Below are 25,559 nucleotides of genomic sequence, written 5' to 3' on the forward strand. Positions count from 1 at the left end.
TTTTGTGAGGAATCCAGGGGAAGGCAGAATGGTTTGGAAGGCAAACAGATCTGATCTTGAATATGAGTTTTAGCCATGGCTAGCTGTAACAGTTAATTTTTGTGTCAACTTGGGTAGGCTATGTTGCCTGGTTGTTTTGTCAAACACTAGTCTAGGTGTGGCTCTGAAGGTATTTTATAGATGTGGTCAACATCTGTAATCAATTGGCTTTAAGTAAAGGCACTTATCCATAATGTGGGTGGGCCTCGTCCAATCAATTGAAGGCCTTAAGAGCCAAGACTGAGGTTTCCCAGATAAGAACGAATCCTGCATCAAGACCATAATATAGAAATTCTGCCTGACTTTGCAGCCTGCTGGCCTGCCCATCAGATTTAAACTTGCCAGCTCCCACAATCCCATGAGCCAATTCCTTAAAATAAATCCATATATTTTATGTATATGTACATATATCCTATTGGTTCTGTCTCTCTGGAGAACCCTGACTGATACACCAGCTGTGGGAATCATGAAGTGAATTGTGTACCCTCTCAAAGCCATGCTTTCCTCATCTATACTATGATAGTGTGAAATCAAAAGGAATTAATGAAACAATGCAGGCATAATGCCTGGTCCAGAACCCAACAAATCACAGCGTGAGCAGAATAACGTAGTTCTTTCCTCACCTATCCTCGTCCCATTGTACGCGCCCCTCACAGGATTACATCAGGCTGGGGAGACTGGACGTACACACTTGAAACAACTTGTGCTAGAACTCACGCACATTCACACGCAAGCTTCTCAAAGGGTAGCCCACAGGTGAGCTGCATGCGCATCACCCGGGAACATGTTCAATCACAAATTCTTGGCCCCGCCCCGGACCTACTGATTCAGAAACCAGACAGGGCTGTCAGAGGTGGATCTGCAGCAACCTGCATTTGAACAAGCCCTGCGGGTGCCACTGATGCGCGCCACAGTTTGAGAGCCATTGTTCTGCTGGCACGTAAGTGCCACAAGACAGGGGTTTTGTTTGTTCTTTATCTGTCATCCCTTTTGTTTATTAATGTATCCCTGGTACCTAGAACAGTGCCTGGCACCTTATGGGCACCCAACACACGTCTGTCAAATGAATGGATTTCTGTGCCAGCTCCGGCAAAGACAATAGTCGGCTTTGTTCCGGAATAGCTACACTTTACACAAAGGACAAGCTTTGTTCTCTGCTCTGGCTTCCTCTTTGCGTTAGGGATGCCTCCATATTCAAAATCCTGTCCATGTTGATAATTTTAGTAATTACTGACTTAAGCAAGCCGTGGACCAGAGATCTCCTTTACCAAAACTCTAAGTTAGCTCATCTTCCTTGCCAAAGGGCACTTTTCTCCATTTGTCAACTTGGGATAATAGTCGAACACAAAGCTCTTTAAAATTCCCAATAAATGATACCTATTAATAATCTTGCTACTTAATATTTGTATTGGTCCATTTCCCCACCCATCTCAAAATAGGCTAACAGACACTGTTTACTTTCTGGCCCTTTATGAAGCAGTTAAGCCCCGTGGGGCGGTGCTGTATGAGATCTAGCCCCACGGTGGTGCTGGTACGCATTGCACTAATAAGACGTCACCACTGTTCTTGTTAGCATCCCAGATAGTCTTCCAGATTGCGTTCGAAAGCAGAGCCTGGGAAGTTTGGAACTTAGTGGGGACGGTGTGGCCTGGCAACCCACCCAGCACTCGGCAGAGGCTGCTTACTTCCTGGCACTCTGATGATTTCTCTCTAAATATATACACATAAAGGTAGATAAATATATAGAACTATTTCTTCCTAATATGTATATTTAATATACAAATATATATATATTCCCCCAAAAAGGGATAGCAATAGTTTCAAGAATGTTGTGAGAATAGCAAAAGAAGTTCTGTTGACATCTTCCTGCCTGAAAGGCGATGCAGTGTTCCGTCTCGCCAGTAGGGGGCACGCTACTCACAAGCAGTGGCCTTCAACTGGAGCATCAGTTTTGACTTTGCTGTGGCTCCGGGAAGGTTGGGAAGGCTACTCTCCGAGTGGGTGGGAGTTTTCAGTAATTATCTGGCAAGTGAATATTATCTGGGCATTCAGTGTTTTGGGGGTTTTTGTCTGTCTTTTTGGGGGGTGGGGGGGTGGCGAGGAAGATTGGCCCTGAGCTAACATCTGTTCCAGTCTTCCTCTATTTTTTGTATGTGAGATGCCACCACAGCATGGCCTGATGAGCAGTATATAGGTCCACGCCAGGGATCCGAACCTGCAAATCCCGGGCTGCCCAAGCAGAGCATGTGAACTTAACCACTACACCACCAGGCCGGGTAACACTTCAAAGCTGGCATTCACATGAAAACATTCACATCTGAATTAAGCCAACTGTGTTTTCAGGGATTAACGGCAGTCTGATCCGTTTTGGAAAACAGATGTAAATGGACTCTTTCAGAATTAGGATATGCTTGTCCAACTATTGGCTAAACAAGTGTCACAGATAAGTTTCCTAAAGTAGGAAAGATGACATGTATGTGAACAGTCTCTCAAGTTGCTCTAACTTACATATATATCATCAGTATCGCACAGGCACAAATTTTCTGCATTCTATGAGGGCACTAGGATTTGCCTGTCTTTTTTAAAGGAGACTTCAGGTCAGCCCAGGCCTTCCGCAGTCTTTCAGTTGATACAAACACCTGTAGTCTGACAGTGCCGTCTCTCTAAGTCAGAGATGATGGTGATGACTACAAAATAATAAAAACTGTGATCATGGAAAATACGAACTTAGCACTGAGGGGACACCAGGCTCTGTGCTGAGCTCTTTGCATGTTTGTCTTATTATGAGGCAGGTACCACATTCATCATACTCACGGAGGAGCAGAGACTGAGGTTGGGCATCTGTCCGCAGTTACACAGCAAGTCAAGAGTGAAGCTGGCATTTAAACCCAGGCATGATGACTCCAAACCCTGCTCTGAACCACTTCTCCTGGTGTAGACACCTCTAAATGGTCACTTAACAGTTATCACCATAGAAACAAAAACCGTGGTCCCTTCTGAAGCCACAGAGTGGCTATCACGCCAGTACTTGACCTTGCTGAGGCCATTTTGAAGATATATATGGAATTGCTGTTTTCAGCCACCAAATATGTAAGAAGAGAGATTTGTCCCTTTCCACGCCCTCCATGTCCCACACAAACATGCACTGCGCTCACACGCTGTTCCTCCTCTTGATGGGTGAACGGGAAGCAGGCCCAGAGATCTATACAATTACCCTGATTGTTCCGCTGCCCTATATGAGCCACAGTTAATTGCATGTGGTGCAATAATGCTCACTCGCAAAGCGACCTTCACCTCCTGGCAACACAGTGACAAGTCATTGCTTTACAGCTCGATGACTAAAGCCGTAACGGAGGGTAAGTTTATCCAACTAAACATCATGCTCTTCCCCAGGCCCAAATGAGATGGTTCCCAAACCCCTCTGTGCCCTACAAGCCCCTGGAGAGTTTTTAAGGACTCAAATTTCTCAACCCCACTCCAGACCTGCTGGATCCAAACCTCCAGCGTGTGCGTACAAGAATCTGTATTTTTAAAAATCCCTTGTTGATCCTGAAGCAGTGGGCTTCCAGCCACTGCTTGCAATCATTCTGGAAGGATTTGAACATCAGTATCAAGGATGCTCATAAAGGATGCTAAGCAAAGATCTCAGTAGAAAGGGCTTGATGACAGCCATTTTCCCCCCAGGGGTCTAGCACAGTCTCCCAGGCACAGATAGCCCACTAGCAGGATGTTCCAGAGTTGTGTTTTTTGGTTCCCCACTGTCACCTAGGCCAGCAGCAGGGATGTGGGTCTCTGGCTCTCCAGCCACATGAATCCAACTGGGTGAAGCTAGGAAGTAACAAGAAAAATGTTGATGTGGGGGTGGGGGCTTTCTTGGTGGCTCAGTCCTGCCAGGGAGGAAGGAAGCTGGCAAGTGTTAAGTGCAGGGGGACAGTCAGAGAAGAAAAGGAAAGAGAGAAGGCATGGCCTGGGCAATTGGGCCCCACTTGCGTCCTTTTTGAGAACAATTTCAGCAGGTCAGGTGGAAGTGAGAGGCGGCCAGATCGCAGTGATGGCAAACAGCCGCACAGCCGAGCGAGTGGCTCCAGCGAAAGCCTCGGGCTGGCTGCGCCTCCACCACTGAGGGGCCCGGTGCTGATGGCAGAGGAAGTGAAGGCTTCCCCCTGCTATCCCTGGGCCGCAAGTTGTTGTGGAACCACGCCATAACATTGTCATGGCCTTCCATCCTTTAGTCCTCTTTGCAACATGTGACATCATAGTGAAAGAAAGAAATTATAGTAGGAAAAGCCAGATGTATGAAATCAGACAGCTCAAGGTTTAAATTCTGATTCCGCTGCTCACAGGCCATGTGACCTTGGACAAGTTCTGTAGCTTCCCAAAGCTGCCGTTTCTTCTGCCAAAATAGTTGATATCAACTATTAGCCGAGAGGCTAGAGTTACTACATTAAACAATCTACTGAGGCCTCTGCCACAGAGAGCACCCTTTCTAATATAACAGAGACATTGTTACTGTTTCTTCTTCAAACTGCTCCTCTCCTCTGCTCCAGGGCCCTGGACCAGCCCTTGAACTACTCCCTGCAAACTGGGAGCTCACAGCTTTGCAGGTGTCCCGCACGATGCTTGGACATGGTTTCGTGTCAGCCCAAACCAGTCTTATTTAGCAACTCAGTGGGCAAACCAGCAAAAGAACAAGAGAGCTGGTTCCATGAGCATCTGAGGAAGAGAATACTGAGTCATTTGGGAAAGAATGCTGAAATATGGTTACTAAGTTATAGACAGAACTGTTTATGGGGCAATAAAACTGTAACCTTTGGGCATATATTCTCTATCACTAAAAAAAACACAACTATCGTATCTTATCAACTCTTTACAAGTTAACCTTTAACTTTTCAAGGCTGTAAAACTCCTGGGCCCTAATCAGTTGAGGTAGGTAGTCGGAGTTACTTCCCCCAAGAGAGGGTTGGATGACTGTCAGGCAGGCTTATCAGAAACCCCACCAGCATGGTGCTAAAAAGCATTTCATGCAGTTGCCATTTTGCCTTGTTCCTTGGGTTCTGGCACATAGTAGGTTCTTAATAAATGGCACTTCTTATTATAGTAAAAACCTGTTAAGACCCTTTGCAATCTGCCTACAACCTATTTTTCTCTCTGTGTTTCTTTGCCTATAAAATAATGTCTGTGTCCTCTGTTTCTAACACTGCAGGCTTCTCTGGGTCTCTTGCTAGTTTCCACATGATGCATCAGACATCTCCTGAATACATGCCTTTCCTGCCCTGTTCACTCATGAATTTAACATTCTTCGTGTTCCTGGTGTGTGGTCATGACATTCCCTCTTTCTAAAGCGGTCCTGTTCCCCCCTGTGTTTATTCAAATTCTACCCCTCATTTGCAAAAGCACCTGTCAGATCCTGCTTCCATCTCATCTCTCCTGGTCGCCCTTCAGAGTCCTCCTTCCTCAGAGACTCCAACAGCACTTCCTGTCTTCTCCTCTGGCATTCCTCCTGTACACCAGCTACTCTGGGAGGGGCCCCCTGTTTGCATCTTATCTCCCAGCTGGGTTTTCAGATTCTGAGACTAGAAGCCATGCCCTGTCTTCCAATGACCTATGCAGAGGAGCCCCTTGCAGCCATTCAGCCGGTCAGTCCAGCTGCTTGGAGTGGCCCCTGGGAGCCCAGCCTGCACTAGGCACTGAGGGATGAAGATGGCTGAGCCAGCAGCGCTGAGCTTGAGGCCTTCACTGTCCAGAGTGGATGTGGACACACAAGCTCTTCCTTACCATCCCGAGTGCTACATGCAGGAATGGATACACACACAAAAGCATTGTGAGAGCAGAGAGGTACATGAGTTGACTGTGTCTGAAGAGAGGACTGCTGAAATCTTCACAGCTGGCACCATAACAGAATCTTGCAGGGGGAGCAGAAGGGCAGAAGGGGCGCGCCAGGAAGGAAAGGAGAGCTGGGCGTGAGCAAGGCTGGGGCCTCCCTTTCCACTTGCCTGGGGAGCAGGCGGCTGAGACCCAGATTTACCCCCTCTGACAGAAAAAGGTAAAAGGGCAAGGAGATGCTCCCTTTCCCCCTAAAGAGAGCTAGATGGAGTCTTTACCAAGGTGCTCAGCATTGCCACCTGGGAAAGGATGCTCAGCTGCATCTCGGGCGGCATTTGGATTGGCCTGCTGCTGAGTGTGTCTGCTCTGAAATCACAGTGTGTCTGCTCTGGGCTTCCTCTTTCCGCCTTTGCTTCCCTGTGGAATTATACTTGATTTTACTGTTTCGGAGAGTTTGGCTGATTACTCATTCTCTCCCCTGACTTGCCTGAAAGCTAATCTCTCAGGGCCTGAACCATGACACCTGAATATTGAATCAGGAAGCCCTAAAGCCATAACTCTGCATTTTATCAGTTTGTTAAACTGGTTAATCTGGTTTGCTATCCAGAGTTTATAATCAAATTGCATATGTGTTTGCATTGATTGGGGTTGACCACCAGCCTCTATTACTTGAGAAATTTGCTATATTACTTCGGTCCCCTAAATGTAGAAAAAGTGATGAAAATCGAGCCATCTTCCTGGGCTGAGATTCATGTCACTGATAAGCCGCCCACGGACAGAGTTCGGAACTAGATCTGGTCCCTGGGTAGCCGAGGCTGTCTTTGCTCTGATTCTCTTGACCCTGCTCCTGGGCCAGTCCGTTTTCTCTCTCTTGTTTTTCATCTTCCAGATACAACAGAGCAGAGCTTGTCCCCAATGACAACAGCAGGCAGGAATGAGGGAGGCACAGAAACCATAGAGAATGCACAGTGATCCTCCGCTAAGAGGAAGCCACCGCCAGCCAGTCAGTGAGCGTTCACTGAGCCCCTACTGTGTACTAGGCACGGTTCAGGCCCCAGGCCCTGCTGCTGGCAGAGCAAGACCTAGACTGGCTTGCTAATGAGCATGGGACCCAATGATCTATTATGGAAACCAGGGCACTTTTGAGACAGAAGGGCATTGCAATAATTTTGCCAGGTCAATAGATACATACTAGTTTTATCCTAGGTGTTAAAAAAGGCAGATTTTGTTATTCGGGTATACTACAGCCAAAGATCAGGAAATGACTGCCTTTGAAAGATAGTTTGTTACTAACAGATCTCAAGCGGAGGAGGTAGGTGACGCCACACAAGGCCACATGGGGAAGGGCCAGGGTTGGTCAGGAGGCAGTGGGAGAGATGGAAAACGTTGGACAAGAGCTTTACTGTGGTTTCCTGGGATGGAATGTGCAAGAGAGCGAGCAGGCTTGGGGTTGGCTAGTTTGAATAGTTGCAGTGGGCTCTGGGGTATAGGGGCTGTCCCTGCTTGTCCCTACTGGGCCTGGTGTGACCAGGACAGGTGCATAGTGGCCCCAGAGTTTGAGAGCCCAACAGAGGAGGCATTTGGGGTATGGGCTCTGGGTTGGTTAGTTTACATATGGAAGGCATCCTTGAGTCTTTACTATCTGTCGGAATTAGCTAGCCCTGGGGCTGGGGGCAGTCTGTCAGTGTCAGCAAGGCCACAGAGGTCAAAGCGTCAGAATAAAAAGGCATGTTTAATACACAAGACCAGCCAGGACATATGGTCACTCTATCAACAGGAGAAGTTTGTCCTCTGTGTCCCACCCCCACCTCCCCTCTTGGTACCCAGTCCTGCCCACTGGCCTGCCCAGGGTTCTTCTGCCCCTCAGTGTCCTGGGAGAACCCATCTCTCCCTTTGCAGCAATGCGTGCCTAGCCCAGGAGGTGCCAACTCAAGGCTCCAGATCCTAACTGACCCTTAGAATGGGTAATAGAGGTTTCCGTATTTGTAATATTGCAGCAACTATATGTCCATTTAACATAAGGAAGAGAAGGTGTTTTGTTTCATAAACAAAATTCTTTAAAATATGGGAGTCTGTAACGGAAATGATGACAAAGCCTATCCTTGAAGGTGAAAGCATTAGAAATTGCTGATCCAGCTTTTTCCTTTTCCCTCTGCCACCCCATGTACCAAAACCTTCTTGCCCACCGCCCACTTCCCTGAGCTACTGCAGACAAACTGGCAGATCTGATGACTCAGTTCACGCTAGTGTGTAAATGCTTGCACAGAGGGTATTTAGTTATTCCTCCCAGGTTTAAGTGTGGAGTGCCCTAATGTGAAAGGACTTTACTGCTGGGGAGGATAGAGACACAGCCCTTTGGGAGGAATCCTAGTGGACGTCTCATGGGTCTTCAGGTCACTCTGGCCTGTACGCTCTGGGGATCAGAAAAGAAGACAGGGAAAATCAGTATTCTGAGAGCAAACTATTTCACTTCTTCTGCCATAATTTTTGTCTCTCTCCCATGAAAGAGCAAAGCAAAGACTCCTCTCTAAGAACATTTATCTCAAGATTGTTCAGACTGATAAGAAACCATCTACATTGCCTGTAGTCTGTGATTGACTGAGTGAGCTAGGAGGCTTTCACACGCTGGAGCACAATGCAAGCTAAAATTTTACACACACGTGTATATCTATAAATGATGTGGGGAATCGTTCACAATATATTTTACGGGAGAAAATTGGGTTACAAAAAATAATATGCATAGTATATATGGAATACATAAAAATGTGGACAGTAGTTATAACCGGTGAGGGATTGCCAATGATTTTTGTCATTTTTTTATGCTTTCTTTATTTCTCAAAATTTTCATAATGGGGGGCCGGCCCAGTGGCGCAGTAGTTAAGTGCGAACGTTCCACTTAGGCAGCCCGGGGTTCGCCAGTTTGGATCCCGGATGCAGACCTACACACCACTTATCCAGCCATGCCGTGGCAGGCATCCCACCTATAAAGTAGAGGAAGATGGGCATGGATGTTAGCTCAGGGCCAGTCTTCCTCAGCAAAAAGAGGAGGATTGGCAGCAGATGTTAGCTCAGGGCTAATCTTCCTCAAAAAAAGAAAAATTTCATAATGAATACCTATATTTTGAAATATATCTTTAAATAGTGATCACAACCACATAGTAGTAGCAAAATGAGAAAATCAAAAAGTTATTTTACTGTAATTTTGACTCCACATATTTATAATGTTTGTTTTTCTACCCATTTAATGTGAAAAAATAAGCATATTCTGTGTATGTACATATATAACACATATATTATGAAATGGTATATTTAATACATAATTGAAAGAATAGTAATTTTCAAGAAATGAGATGAACACACATGCACCACCGCCCCCAGTAGGAAGCAAATTGCCAAGCAGATCTCTGAAGTCCCCTATGAACCTCGCATCTACCCTGCCTTCCTTATGCCCAGAGGTCTCCACTGTCCTACATTTTATATGAATCACCCTTTATGTGTCTTTCGAGTTTTAACATACATTTATGTTTTCTTGCTATCTAATGGGTTTTTTTTTAAAGCGTGCGTACTATTTTATCACAAATTTGTGTTTCAACTTTATATAAAAGAAATTATATCGTACGTATTCTTTTGCAACTTGCTTTATTTTCTTTTAGCATTATGTTTTGGAGATTCACTGTGTTGATGTGTCTTCCTGAGTTCATTCATTTTCACAGCTGTATAGTATTCCATCGGTATAAATAGACCACAGTTTACGTTTCCAATCAACTGTAGATAAACACCTGGGTTGTTTATAATTTCTTGCTATTGTAGCCAGGATGTTATAGGCTTACTTGTAACCACCTGTCTCCTGGAACAGGTGCTCACCCTGGGATGCAAGAGGTTCCTGAAGAGAATTCGGTGGTCTGTTAACCTGGATGGGAAAAAAAATTACATTGTATTTTCATTAACTTCTTACTAAAATTTAACTGCTTGCAGCTGAATTCTGCCAGTAGCCATAGACATGTGTAAATGAATGAACATGACTGTTTCAATAAAACTTTATTTACAGTACAAGTAGCAGACCAGATTTGGCCAACCCCTGCTCCAGATTACAGTCCACAAGCCCTATTTTGGTTATTAAGATATTTGTAGTCATTTCTGCCACTTTATTTCATACTATCTATTTCTTCAATATTTATATACTTTCATCTTATCTTCTTTTTGAATTTTTGGTTGCTTTTTTCTATTTTTTCTATTTTTTCTTGTTTAGAAGCAAAATTCTTTCTCTCTCTTTTTTTTTACTGATTATCCTAGAAATTTAAACATATATTAATGTAACAAAGTCTAATGATCATCAGCCTAAATAATACAAGCACCTTAGAACTACTTAATTCTCTCACTTATATGGTAATCTCTTCCAGCATTTTCGTTCTACCTTGATTTTTTTTAACCAACAAATTGGGCATTATTTTGATAGTTTTATATAGTCAATATTTGCTTGACTTGCTCATGCTTAGCATTTTCTTTGCTCACAGTTTCTTCTTGCAGCTCATATCTTCCTTTTGGACTTTATCCTATTTGGATCTTTCTCTAGTGAAGGTCTGTTGATGAGAAAGACTCTGTATTTTATGTCTGAAAGTGTTTTTATTCATACTCATTCTTGAAAATTAATTTTGCTCATATAGAATTCTAAGTAGGCTGGTATTTTCTTTCAGTACTTAAAGATATTATGCTACTATCTGCTAGCATCCATAGGTTAAGAAATAAGCTGTCAGAATAATGCAACTTCTTTGTAGATAATCTGTATTTTCTCTGCCACTCTCTGTTCAAATACTGTTTCTCCCTCATGCTCTCTGTTATCTCCTTCTAGAACTCTAGACACGTTTTGTACCTTCTCACTCTATCCTCTCTAACTCTTCATCTCCTTTTCATATTTTGCACTTTTTGCTCTCTGATCTGCATTCTATGTAATTTCTTCAGCTCCATCTTCCAGTTCACAAGTTCTTTCTTCATTTGTATCTAATTTGCTATGTAATTCATCAACTGAATTTCTAATTTTAATCATTCATTTTCTGTGTCTAGAAAAATGGGCAAAACAAAGACGTGTTTCTTTTTCTAATCTGCCTGGTTAATTATGGTATTCTCTTATTTCTTCATCATGCTTTCCATACTTTCTTTTATTTCTTTAAGTATATCAAGTATATTTATTTTGTACACTCTGCTGATCATTTCAATATCTACAACCTTTGCTGGTTATATTCTGCAGTTCGGTGTTTCTACCATTTTCACTCATGGTAGCTTGGCTTCTCTTATATTTGGTGACTTTTTAATTGGGATCACAGGTTTCTTGGAGTTCTATTTGTGTGATTTCATTGAGATTTGGCTTTTTAAAGTGCATTACTCAATGGAAAATATTTTTGCTTCAGCCAGGTTCCTGGATACACTACCAACCCAGGACTATTTCAGATGAATTTTTTGAGTTGGGTTATTTTTTAAGCTAATTAGGTAGTATGAATTCTTTTCACAAGCTCTTGTGTATGAGGCTTGGTGGTTAGCAATTCTCAGAGAAACTTTGTCTCCCCAACCTGCCCTGCCATAGAACCAAGGCCGAGATGGCACATATCTTCATCAATTCTTTATCAATTCTCTCCTCTCAGAAGGATTTTCCTAGGTCATCAGCTGGTGTCACCCCTCAGGAGCCTCAGTCATCTGTGTGTAATGGGAAAATTCAGTTCCATTCCACCCTCTTCTGGCCCAAATTTTGTCTCTGTCTATACTCTCAGGACCTGTAAAGACCCACACTCTGGGCAGCCTGGGACTAGGAAAATGGCCCCACAGAAAACACCAGGTTCTTCCCTCTCTTAACGAGGAGAATTTTTCCCTTCTTATTCTGATCTTCAGGGATTTCCCTTACGTCCCCACTAGATCAGAATGCATTAAGCAAAGATTTTTATTCCATGTTTCATCCAGCATTTTAGGTGTATAGACCTGGGAGAAATTGCCCTTCACATGCAGTGTGCCATATTGCTGAAAAGCAGCATTTTGAACTTAGTTTTTAATAAGTAAAATTATATGTTTGTCTGATCTGTATGCCCCCAGCAAGCAATTCTAAACCATTGCTACAAAGTTAAATGCTCCTGGGCCTTAAAAAGAAGAGCTTGGAAGGGCCAGCCTAGTAGCATAGTGGTTAAGTTTGGTGCACTCTGCTTTGCCAGCCCAGGGTTCACGGGTTTGGATCCCAGGCACAGACCTACACCACTCATCAGCCATGCTGTGGCAGCATCCCACATATAAAATAAAAGAAGATTGGCACAGATTTTAGCTCAGGGGGAATCTTCCTCAAGCAAAAAGAGGATTGACAAGAGGTGTTAGCTCAGGGCCAATCTGCCTCACCAAAAAAAAAAAAAGAAGAAGGAAAAACAAAAGCTTGGGACATACAGTTAGATATGTACATATGGTATTTGCTATGTATCACTGAGGGTTAGGACCACAGGTGAACGTGAGCCAATTGGAAAACACGTACTTAAGATACAAACCTACTTACTAAATCTTGCAGCGGGTCTCATTAAGCACAGCTTTATCACCATGCTCTCAGCCATGAGTGGTCCTTACGTTGTCCCAGAGCCAAATGAAGTTCTCAGTGACCTGTGGTTGCTTCTTAGCTGTTAAACTGACTCTGCTTTATTCTAACAAAGCATGCACAAATCACATGGCACCCTCTGAGTTCTGAAGGACGTTTCCTTTGTGAATGAGATAGGTAAGTGACAGAAAGAAATTGGTTTCACCCCAGTGACCACCATAAGGGATGCATGTCGTGTGCCCCTCTGATTCACAGGGTCCTATTCCAGATGACTGTCAAGTTGTTACCTTCATTGGTTGCACCATTCATTCATTCGCTCACTCAGCTAAAATGTACTGAGTGCCTGCTAGGTCCCAGGCACTATGCCAGACTCTGAAGATACAAGGAGGAAGCAAATATGATCTTGGCTGTGGACGAATTGACTTTCTGTTGGAAACAACAGAACTGTCAATTCCAGTTACTATACAAACCATAAAATGCTGCAACTTAGGTATAAACACAGTTATTTACCCCACAATACTTCATTCTTAAAGACTGAAAAACTTGAACATTTCAAGAATATTTAGAATCTGATGATGAAATGATAAAAGTTGGATTCATATTTGGGGTGAAGGATTCCACTCACCGGATCCCACGTCTTATCTAGGTCCCTCACTGCGCTGTGGAATTGGAGGATGACAGCTTGCTGAGGTAGCAGTTTCTGAGCATAGGCATCCCCATACCTCTTATTTTTACTCTCACCATCTAGAAAACCTGCTAACTGGCAATGGTGCTGGGCAGAGTTTGATTCTCAAAGCACAGTGCTGTGGACCGCACAGTGAGCATCTCTGGTTTGGGTCTCCATCCTTCAGGTTCCCCAAACTTTTGCATTTGATTGGCATGGATGCTGCTATATATGAGGTGAGCATCCTTGAACCTGACACTTGACTTTTTTACTACTCAGAGGTCTTGTTTGTGAAATAAGCTTGACATCTGCCCAACTGATTTCTCTGGGTGATTGTGAAGATCAACTGAAATTTGGAAATCAAAGTGTGAAAAATAATATGTTATAAATTTGTAACGTATTATCAGTATTATTACTAGAGTAATATCAGAGTATTAGAGCATTTCATGTTATTTGATTTCTTCACTAATCTATATTTCAAGTTATTTTCAGTAGTTTCTTAACCTAAAAGTAGCTCTGAGAATGTTTTAAAAGAGTCGTTACAAGGTAATAGAATGACTTGCATGTTCATATTAATTTTAAAGCGTAAAAGAAAATATTGTTAAATACTGGAGAGGAAGAGATGGAGGGTTCTGTTTGGATTAATGTTTTGAAATGTTTTCGAGACCACAAAGTTCTTGGACTGAATCCAAAAATGTACCAAAATCCTTTTTCTGCACATGTCATTCAATATTGACATCAGTGGAGGAGGCTGAGGTGCCTTAACTATTAGACAGGTGCAGAATGAATACCTGCAGTGGCTCCTTTGAAATCTCTCCTCCTTTTCATGGTAAGAGTCAGGGGCAATTTAGTTCTCTGATGTGAATAATATTAGCAAACGTTTTTGAGAGCTTGCCGTGTTATAGACCCTGAGGTAATTCATATTATCACTCAACAATATGTGTCAGATATTCGCTCTGAGTCTTTAAGGAAATTAACTCACTTAATCGTCAATGGACCCGATGCATTAGGCATTTTTTATTTCCATCTAAGAGATGAGGACTTTCTGAAAGGTTAAGGGATGTTTCCGAAGTCACCCACCTGGGATTTGAACCCAGGCAGCTGACTCCTGGGCCCACAGTCTTAGTCTCTGGCCATTCCCAACTCCCACTGCCTTCTTCTCTGTCACACCGACTTGATTTCTTTGCTCCTGCTCCTGTCCCTTCTGTGACACTTGGAGTGTCCCATTTTCCAGGAGTAAGAATGAAAGATAACAAGATGTAGAAAAACGTTTAAAAGTAAAGATTTTGGAGTCACACAGACTTTCTCACTTATCAGCTTTGAACAATTGTTTAACTCCACTCCTCCACGTAAAGTAAGAACTAGTATTCTGACCTAATGAAGCATCTAACAAGTGTTTAAGAGCATTTATCACCTTGACTGCATATTACGTGCCTGATAGATGTTATTTATTACACTCATTCAAAATAACAAAAGAGAGGACCTCACACTGTAAAACTGAGCAGTCTTTTCTTAGCTTGTAAGCATAGGCCACATGCCAAGACAGCCACGTTCCATGCGTGTTCAACCCTGTCTGCCACTTTTCAAGTGAATTTATGTCTGAGCTTCTTGCCTGAAGGCACTTCCATCTCTAAGAATTTCCGAAACAAGTGTTTCAAGGAACCAACACTTCAATCCCAATATAAAGATCTGAATTTCACCTCCTTTTGTCTTTATCGACCCAGGCCTACAGAGTTGATGAGAGGGCGGCAGAGCAAGCCCGGTGGGAGGAAGCCTCCAAAGAAACAATCAAGAAAACCACTAAGCCCTGTCCTCGTTGCCACGTGCCAGTTGAAAAGAATGGTGAGTCTGGGCTGCCCAGAAAGTGGGCATTTGATGAGCTCTTCTTGGAGAGCGTTGGGTACGTGGTTCTAACAGTCAGGAACTCTACAAGGGTTTTATAACAGGGCAGTTGAGCACAGAGACTTTGAAGCCATCTGGCCAGAGTTTGAATCTCCTCTCTCATGTCAAGTTTCTTAACCTCCTAAGCCACGTGTCCTCATCTGTCAGAGATGATGAAAGAAGCTGCCTCTCAATAATAGAGTCATACGACATGATGGATGACAAATGGTTAGCCCAGAGCCTGGCATAGAGAAAGCACTGAATAAACACCAATTGTCCTTATTACGATTTGTTATTAAGAGTATGAGACACTTTGTGTGTGATAAATTGTTCACTACTCTAACAGCAACAACAGCAAAGATGCCAGAGAAACTCCTCAGTCCCATATTTCCCAACTTGTGCTCCATGGTACTCTGGTGTCCATGGGTACTCAGTGGGGAAAGGAGGAGATTACCACATCCAGTAAGTTTGCCAAGTCATTCCTACTCTATCCCTCTCTTGGATAACAGCAACCACCAAAACAACTCACTTGTAGTGAGCGTTTACTGTATGCCTGTTCTAAGTTCTCTGTAAGCATCAGATCGTTTAACCTTCACAGAAACCACATGAGGAAGCCACTATTATTATCTCCATTCACAATATGCATTAGCCAATGAAAGCATTTGAGAATTCCTTTTGCAGAGAAATTTGTTTAATTTTTTTTAACCAGTTGCTTCCCAAGTTTTTAGGGCCACAAATTCTTTTTTTTCCTATCACAGTGATTCACATCCCTTTGAACCCTGGAACACATTTTGGGCTTTGGTTGCTCCATCTCTGCTGTGAGACAGTTAGTGCCTTATAGTGCTATGACCCCTGGCTCCTTCATTAAAATATCCCTGCCGGAATGTGTTTTCGAATAGGAGTTTTTCTGTGGCCTTCCAGCAACTGCTCTCTAAATTTTAAGAATGTGAAATGACAACTTGGAGATACCTCTGGATTAAATGACATTAACTACAGTCAAAGTCTGTCAGGAGCCCACATATATGTCCCACTTTGCCCATTTTACAGTCTTAGAAACACCAGCATCCATGTTCAAATAGTTTTCCCTAATGATACCGTAAACCCAGGGCAGCATCTCATGGGAAGGCTCAGTCCCCCTCCTTACACATGCAGTCACATCTACTCCTCATAAGTGCTGGGGGGCCACCATGGCTTTGAGGAGACTTGTGAGACCTCTTAAGCAGAAGTTCTCCCCTCCCAGCTGCTTCCTTAATAGACAAGTGGCCCATGTAATATGGTGAAGGACATTGAGAGGGGGACCAGCTGGGCTCCATGCTTGTGGCTATGGATTTTCATGCCCCTCATTGACCTTCCCCTGTGTTCATCACGCTGTCTGTCAGCCATCATTCTGTGTCCCTCCCTGGCTCTGCAGTGTTGTTTGAAGTCAAACTCTAGTCTCTATTTAGAGTATTCCTTTGGGCTGCCCCATTCATGGTGACTCTGATAGCTCACAGCAAGCAGCGGGTAACCCACTGCCATCCATCTTGGACATGTCAATCAGCTTAAAGCCATCACAGCCCAGTACCCAGAGTCCTTTCTAAATGGGAAACATATATGCAAGTGTGAGGTAGAGTCAGCAGCATAAAATGAAGAACCAGGGACAGCTCCTCCCACGTCCTCTTCATTGAGCGTTGGCTACACCTGGTGTGTAGGCTGCTAAGAGCTGGCTTGCTGTGGAGTGAAACCCGGCAGTCCCATGATGGGCACTCCAGTCTCTCTTTCCTCAGACATGTCCTTTACAAAGTCTTCCTTAATACAAACAAGACAGTGCTGACGCATCCCAGAGCAGCAGGAACGAGCCAAGTGCCTAGTTCTGAATCAATGGTCTCCCAGGAAAAAAAAAATTACTCCATGAGTCATTGTTATTCCTTTGCATGCTGGAACACTCCTGGCAAATGCAGTGCGTTGGCATGCACCTCTAAAAAGAAGACATCAATGGAATCAGAGGAAAGAATTTTTCTAGTCCTTACCGATTGAGCAGTGTTGTAGGGGCAATGGAAGCGAAAGTTCAAAGCTCTTCCCAGAGAGGACATGCAGTGCTGATGAACATGGGCCATGGCTCCATTTCACAAGTATTTAAAGAACACCAATTAAATAGGAAGAGGCCATGTTGCTGTTATCAAAGATCAGGAAACTTATCTATCTCCTGGGCCTGGGAGAGAACCTCACAAAAAAATGTTTGATGATTTAAAAAGTAGAGAGAAAAGGCGATAGACACCTACACAGATATTTTTATAACCTATGATAAGCAAGCTAGAAGGGCACAAAGACCTGGGGGCTAAGAGCTGGTTTCCTGGAAGAGATGATACCTGAGCAGAGAGCTGAAGGATCAGTACACACGGGCCAGTCAAGGAGGTGGGAGAGGAGCCTTCTAGGCAGACAACAGGTGTGAAGGCACCGAGTGTAAACAGGAAACACCCGTGTGGGCAGGAAGCCCAGTTCTTTGGAGTTCCTCGATGACGCATGGCAGGAGCGTATGCTGAATAGGGTAGGATAGAGAAGGAAGGGCCCGGAATGAGGTGAAGGGCTTGGACTTGACTCCAGAAGACAGGGAGCCATTCCAAGCTGTGAAGCCGGGAAATGATTCGGTCAGATCTGCCTTTTGAGTGAGACCACACTGGCAGCCGTGGCCCACGGCATCGAAGAAGTCCACTGATTCATGACTATAGAAATGTTCCTAATCTCGTTACTTTTTTGAAACGTTGTGATGTACTATAAATAGAAAGCACTAATTTTTCACCTATAAATTTTTACCCTGGGAACTGAAAAGCTGGTACATTAAGCTTATTAATGAGAGTCTAAACTGTTAAAATGTGCAAGGGAAACAAATGTAGGCCCTGTTAGCAGGAACAGCTAGCTTCCTTACCTGGTGCTCAACCTAAATTCATGGTCTCCTGCATATTCGGCTGAATCCCAGAAAAGTTGTTCTTGCTTCAGCAAAGCTGTGGTGATAATGGGAATTATTTCCATTGTCAACACAGGCTAAACCTTGGCACTTCTCTTATAATCCCCTCCAATCTCCAGAAGTTTCTTCCATCACTTCCACTTCACAGATGAGATTCTGGGTCCATTCTCTGATCAGTAGGTGTCTGTTGCCAGTTAAATTTGCCTTCAGGTTGTTGAAGAACTTCTACTCTCTCGTTAAATTGGGAAGACAAGTTGCCAGCCGGGCCATAGTGTTGACTGGGCACAGGCTGGCCTTTTCATGGCGTGAGCATCAGTCAGCAGACAGAATTCTCTAAAAGAGAAGCTGTATTTTCTTCATTTAAATATCCACAAATTAGTGTAAAGTTGTTAGCAGCTTCTTGCTCACATTTGCTCTTAAGCTGGAGAAGCCTTAGCGTTAGAGTCCCTGCTGCCTCTCCATATGATGGGCTCCAGCAATCACTTTGCGTCTCTCAAGCACCAAGAGGGAAAGAAAGTTAATAACGTGAATATCGTCTCTTCCTATTTCATTTCTTCTTATTCTGTTGTGCCATTGTGATTCAAGATTCCATAATAAAATCTTATTTGTGACGCTCATATTCCACATCCATTCAGATTCTGGTATAATAGGAAAACATTCTCAACCTTTCATTTAGCATCACTTTACTATTTCATTAAATTTGAATGTATTGCTTAAGAATTGTCTATGATATTCCAGAGAAACTTAAGTGATTATACAGTATTGCCTTATTTTGGTATGTTATTTGCATCATAAGTGTACAATAATTAGATAAGTGTTGAAAATAAAGTCCTGTAATTGTGTACTCCTAAATGGGAAATATTAAGATAAAAGTGTCATAAGTGAGTTTTCCCCTTTGTTTTCCACATATTTGTATTTTTTTTCCTGAGTAAGATCCACCCTGAGCTAACATCTGTTTCCAATCTTCCTCTATTTTTGCATGTGAGCCACCATCACAGCATGACCACTGATAGACAAGTGGTGTAGGTCCACACCCAGGAACTGAACCTGGGCCACCAAAGTGGAATGCCCCAAACTTAACCTTTAGGCCACCAGGGCTGGCCCCACATATTTGTAATTTTTTAATGATCTCTCAAACAAACCAAATAAAAGCAGAAAAGTATGGAATGTTAAATACCCTTAAATTACCCTAAAACAAATGCATTTAGTTACATATTCATAGATATTTTAAATTAGTGGAAATTCTCTTGCTGGGTTTCTAATAGTAAAAATGAGACAGTGCTAAAGCAATCACTTGGAAAATTTGGCAAGAAAAAATGACTTAACTGTGTAATTGGTAATAATGGAGCACATTCAACACAATGTAGGATTCAAACAAAGAAGCTACTTTTGCCTGGATTACCCGGCAAATGTGGTCAGAAACGATTCTCGACACATAACTTCATACAAACGACTCCCTCTTCACTTCACGGCAGACTTGGTGTCTGAGCCCCAGAAGCAAATAAAGAATATGTTCAACAAATGGGGGAGGTGTGGAATCCCAAAATAAGTCCCCAGATAAGGGACTTTACGTCTCATGCTGAACAGGCCCTGTTCTGTGAAAGAGAGAACATTGGAAACACACAGATCATGGGTAAATCTCAGGCTTCATCATTTAAATGACCTTGAGAGAAATCTATACCCGAGTAATAATCTTATCTGACAAGTTAAGAGTAAATGCTTTTGAGGAGTAAATGAGAACCTATGTAGAGTCCCCAACATCATTCACTGGTTTCTTTCTGTCCTTCTCATCTTAAATGAAATCGTGAATAGCATAAAGGGAAGTGTTCCCAATTTAATATTTTTAAGACAGCTATCCCGACTCCTCTTTTGTGAATTTTTCCACGTCAACTAACACTAAAGAAACGATAAAAATGCTCATAGTTTATATTTACATTATTATGTATTATATGTTGAATCATTAAGTATATTAATATATATTTTAAATATTCAATTTAATATATATTTACATAAGGAATTGACCCCTATCTGTGCAACACAAAGCATTTGTCTCTAAATCCCATTTCAAGAGAAGTGAATAAACTCAAATTTACGAATAAAATTTGTCCTCAGTGGGGGAGCCAGCCAGTGGCATAGTGGTTAAGTTCACATGCTCCACTTTGGCAGCCCGGGGTTCACAGGTTCAGATCCCGGGCGTGGGCCTATACACCACTCATCAAGCCATGCTGTGGCAGAGTCCCATGTACAAAATAGAGAAAGATGGGCACAGATGTTGGTTCAGGGACAATCTTCATCAAGCAAAAAGATTCGCAACAGATGTTAGCTTGGGGCCAATCTTCCTCACCAAAAAAAAATAAACTAAAATTTACCCTCAGTGAAAGTGGCATGCTCCATTCATTTCATAATGACTGTCATAACTTTAGAACTTCCTGGTGTGCGCCCTAATTTGTTTTCCTCGGTTCAGATTCTACCACTGGATTGCTTGTGATGATTCCTTTAGAAAGTCATTTCTTGAACAGCATGTTGGTGTGGGAACGAGTGTTTTCCAGGAGTTTACCTGTGTCCTCCGTCTGCCCACAGGAGGATGCATGCACATGAAGTGCCCGCAGTCCCAGTGCCAGCTCGAGTGGTGCTGGAACTGTGGCTGCGAGTGGAACCGCGCCTGCATGGGGGACCACTGGTTCGACGTGTAGCCGGAGCAGCTGCAACACGGCAGGGCTCAGCCACCATCCTGCCTGGAAACACACAAAGTGTCCTACTGTCATGTGCCACTTTTGCTTTCTACACACACACACACACACACACACACACACTTCAAGTTCTTTACAAAATCACCAAAACAAAGTTACAAGAGATGCTCCTAGCATCCCTCTCATTGTGCCCATTAAAAACAGCAAAGCTAAGGGTGAGACCACCATCAGTATTCGCAAGCCTCAGCAATACACAAATACCAGAACACAGATCAAATTGCACTTCCATCATTTGTATCGGTTGTCATTCTTGAGTGAATTCAAGTCAAGTTGGCTAAGTATGTAGAGAGCAATTTCTCAGGTTTAATTTCTGCATTTTGCCTTTAGCAAATATTGGGAAAAAGCCATTTGTGAGGTGAGAAATCATTTCGAGGGACTATTGTCAGCGGTTCTCTGTAAGATGGCCTGTTAATGGATTCTCAGAACTGTATTCACTGCTTTAAGAACAATGCTCTTATTTAAATTTTCAGAGAACATCTATTCCCAAAGAACTGCAGACAATAGTCAAAACTATGTGTTTATCCCCAAGAATTCTACCTTTCTTTATTGCATGGATGAAATATCAACTTCACACAAATCGGCTTGTCAACTAAGTGAGAAAATATGAAAGTTAGTTTGATGTTGAATGTTTAAACTATAGGGAAGAAATCAAAACTTAATGCTCTTTCATTCCATTTAATTACTTGCAACTTTAGAAAGATGATTTTCTAAAAATATTGCAAAATCTATCATTTGATTTTAAACATTCATTTTGCAGTTTTGAGAATAAGCTAATACATTTGGCTTCACTGTAAATTTAATGGATAAGGTGCCTATAAAGACATATTTAGAAATGATTTCATAATGATTCTCAATGTTAACAAAAGTGCAGCTCACTAAAGCAGAATGTCTAAAGAAGGCGCATTTCCAGGACTATCTCAGGAGGTAGCCTGACTCTCTATCAGGAGGGTTTATGCTCTTTCTGCTTACCCACTCTGTTCCTCCAATCTGCAAGTCCCGGGGTTTCTGCCCACCCAGTGGCTTACTCCAACGGAAAGTTCTTTTCTCTAAGATGGTAAATTCACACTCAAATATTAACATGGACTGAACTGAAGTGTTGACCAGATTTTCATCTTTTTTTTATTTTGAGGCATTCACAACACCTCAAAAAGAGATGTATTCACACTTAGATGCAACAAACCTCATTTTCGGCAGCACAGTATACAGGTGACAAAGGGTAACCACTGTCTTTTGTTCTCATCATCTGTCTTCTCAGGAAAACTGTGACCATAACTAAGGGCACAGTGAGTTTCACTAGCACATGGGATCCCTTTTGGATTTAGGGACCCTGGAAATTTTGAAATCGGTAGCAGGGCTTCTCTTTGTAGATGGAGCACCAGAAATCCTTGCTGGGAGGAGAGAGGGAATGACCCCAGAAAATTTCCCAGAGGCATCTGTCCCTGGTTCCCTAACCTTCCATCCAGGGACAGTCCTACCCTCAGGGGCTCTGCGCCTGAGACAAGACGAGGGTGTGGCAACCACATCAACATTAACAGCCTCATTTGGCTTCAATTTGTCAGAAAATTCAACCTCCCCAACGTGGCCCGAAGGCTGCCCGACTCATGTCAGGAAGCCTAAAGATTATTTAGAGATAATGGAGGACCAATGTCTGTGAGTGTGAGAAGAAGGAAGGTCAACAGGCACGAGCCTGCACATCCCAACGGCTGGTGTCAGTGCTCAGTCTGGAACCCACCCAGGGCCTGCCCGTATGTTACTGACAATCCCAGTAAGTAGCACCTCCTTGCACTGACCCAACAGGACAATGAAGTGGCACCCTCCGTCATGTGGAGCACCCAGCATTTTATGTCTTCCAAAGCTTTTGGTTTTAATGATGCTGCCATTGTTGCCTCTTCCAAATCTGCATGGTTTGTTGGGTGTGGATGCCTGAACAAGGTTTGCTCCCATGTGTTCAGGCACCGTAGAAATCCCTAGGTACTCCGTTCCTTCCCTCATGGATGTCTTTATGTATTTTTCTTTTCAGAATAGAATACTGATTCTTAAAACAAGTTAAAGAAAAAATAGCCACTATAAATGAATGTGAATCACAAACCACTATAACGTGTTTGAGCTTGAATGATGTAACAAAATGTGAATACATCAGAAGAATAGAAATAAAGTCTTTGCAGAAGAATCTCTATTTTTCTCTGAAATGTGTAAAGAAATACTTGACTAAGATTGTACTCAAATTGTCAATAAAAGCATCAAAATAGCTTTTGAGTCCATCTTTGAAGATATATTTTCAATCAATGCTGAAGGGGTGGGAGGGAAGCACAGGACACATGGCTCGTGGCCTGGAGAGGCAATGGCCATTTTGATCTCTGTTCCCAGCCCTAGATTAACTCTGGTCCTTTTTCCTTGTAAAATCAAGTGGTTTCTTAAATGCTATCAAAATTTTAAAGGGCTCTAAAAAGCAAACCATCGTTTAAAAATCTAACATTCACTTTCCTGCCACATCAGCAAACTTTTCTAATCAGTGTTTAAAACATAAGTTTGAGTTGGGAAAGACCACAAGGATTTTCCCTGTAATGTCATTTTTGAAAAGCTCAGTGACTTTGCATTGCTCTCAGTGTGGGTGTGTTGACACTGCATTTCTTTAGAACTGTTTCAGCGGCCACCCATTGTTCATTCCCCAGTGAGCTCATGTTAGAGTGATCTGGACTGGAACGTTCTTGGAGAGCTCCTACACATCTATTAGGCAAGCAGCACATCCTGAGGGACCCTCGGTTGCCAAACGCCACAGGAAATGCTCTGAGGAAATAAACGTTTCTAGGAATGATGGCCCTGGTCTTGACAGAGCAGAGACGCAGCAGAAAAAGTGGATGAGGGAGCGACTCCACCATCTACCTATGTGTGAGTTTTGGAGACAATACAAGCATCCAGCTCGTGGGGTTGTTATGAGAACTAAATTAATTAATCCACATAAAGCACTTGGAACGGGGCCTCACAGTCAGGAAGTGCTCTGCATTATTAACAAATGAACAAGTCGGCGGAGACCACAAGCAAACTAACCAGAAACACAAAACTAATGCAAACTAATTGCAAATGCCGGGACTGAGGATCTGAGTCTACATTCATAGATTTAGTGATCTCATGGTAGGGGCAGGTGGCTGATTCATGGTGGATGTAAATGTGTTGGACTATCTTCTACACAGTCCTAGAGGTTTTCCAGTAAAGATAAGTTGCCAGCTGTGTTTGAAAGGCTTGATGCGACAAGATCCAGCTGTTATGCAGGTGATCTCCAGGGTGTAAAGTAAAGAGTTGATATTGTGAATTGGAAAAGAATAAGCACAGATGTGGAATGCTTATTCAAAAAGAAACAGGAGATATGGGAAAAGCCAACGTCATTCTTTGGGTGGTCCCACCACCATATGTCCTTGATAGGCCATTTCCAGCTATCAGAGTAGAGTATCAACATCAACTTTTAAAAGAAAACCTTATTTCAAAACATTATTGAGCCTATCTTCATGTTACCCACTGTGAATAAACTGTCCAACCACAAACATTTAAAAACTTTGCTGCAGTTAGAATAGTCAAGCAAAAGAAAGGCAGAAATATTGTCTAGGAAGATCCATTTGGCATGCAGATGGGTGGCCTTGCCTCAATGGGACCACAGTGTTCCCTGACCTCATCCTAAGATACATACGCTGAGAGAATCAACTCTGTCACTGTGTCAAGAGGTGACGGACCCAAGAAGACTGACTCACATTAATCTAACTCATAAGAGAATGAGGTACAAAATCTAGAATGTCAATTTACAATTTATATTTACAATGAGAAGCTCACCTCCTGATCATGACTCGTGATTTTCCATCTGCTTGGAATCATTCCTTTACAACCCTCTTCTCCCTCCTTTGACTGGTCAAACTTAAGTCTCCATTTAGTCAACTCCTCCAGAAACCCTTCTCTAACCATCTGGGTCTGCATTAAGAGCCCTTCCTATATGTTCCCAGAGCTGTACTTTTCCCAGTTCTCCAGTTCTCTGGACACCGAGTGCCCTACAGGTCAAGTCACTTCTGACACTAACTACCCCGAGAGAGTCAGACTCCACAGGTTAAGGGCTAATTCACAAGACTGCCCCCCTTCAGAGACCAGTCCCCGAGTCCCAGGTTGCCACCTGTACTTCTGACGGACTGGCTATAAATCAGGGGTCCCCATGGCCCCCTCCCCAGCTTCATTAATTCGCTGGAGAAGTTCACAGAACTCAAGAAAGTGCTTTACTTACTATGACAGGTTTGCTATGAAGAATTCAAACTCAAGAACAGCCAAATGGAAGAGATGCCTGTGGCAGGTGCCCTTTCCAGGTTCATCACCCTCCAGGACCTCAGTGTGGTCACCAACTCGGAAGCTCTGTGAACCCACTTGTTTGGGGGGTTTTATGGAGGTTTCATTAAGGAGGCATGATTGATTATATCATTGGCCATTAGTAATTAATCTCCAGCTCCTCTCCCCTCCTTAGAGGTTGGAGGTTGGGGCTGAAAGTTCCAACACTCTAAACACACCCTCGGTTTTTCTATCCAGCAGCCCCTGTCTGAGGTTGGCTAGGGGCCACCTGCCACAGTCATCTCATTAGCATACAAAAGACACTCACCGCTCCAGAGATTCCAAAGCTTTTAGAAGCTGTGTCAGGAACCAATTTTTTTTTTATTTATTGCAATTTATTTATATTTCTATGTCACCTATATACACTACAATAACATTTAATAAGTAAAACTTTAATCGCTTATTTACTTATCTCTATTCCCCAGGAACAGATAAGGAGAACACAGCTATTGTGCTCACCTTCGTATCCGAATACCTATCTAGCACCAGCCCTGCTCCAAGTCCGGCTCCACAACTAGGGCGTTTTTGAATTCTGAGCAA

General features: G+C 43.0%; 1 protein-coding gene across 12 annotated transcripts in view; it reads left to right on the forward strand.

Annotated features, from left to right (window-relative positions):
- The window catches only part of PRKN (parkin RBR E3 ubiquitin protein ligase), a 1,201,475-nt gene extending 1,180,253 nt beyond the window's left edge, over positions 1 to 21,222 (forward strand). For all 12 annotated transcript variants that reach the window (XM_070520140.1, XM_014858373.3, XM_070520396.1 and 9 more), the window contains 2 exons: positions 14,810 to 14,927; positions 20,491 to 21,222. In XM_070520140.1, coding sequence (XP_070376241.1) covers positions 14,810 to 14,927; positions 20,491 to 20,603 — 231 coding nt within the window. In that variant the 3' untranslated portion in view covers positions 20,604 to 21,222. The remainder of the gene's footprint in view (positions 1 to 14,809; positions 14,928 to 20,490) is intronic.
- Positions 21,223 to 25,559: the final 4,337 nt, after the last annotated feature.

This window comes from Equus asinus, chromosome 1 (genome assembly GCF_041296235.1).
Source record: "Equus asinus isolate D_3611 breed Donkey chromosome 1, EquAss-T2T_v2, whole genome shotgun sequence".
NCBI classification, from domain to species: Eukaryota; Metazoa; Chordata; class Mammalia; order Perissodactyla; family Equidae; genus Equus; species Equus asinus.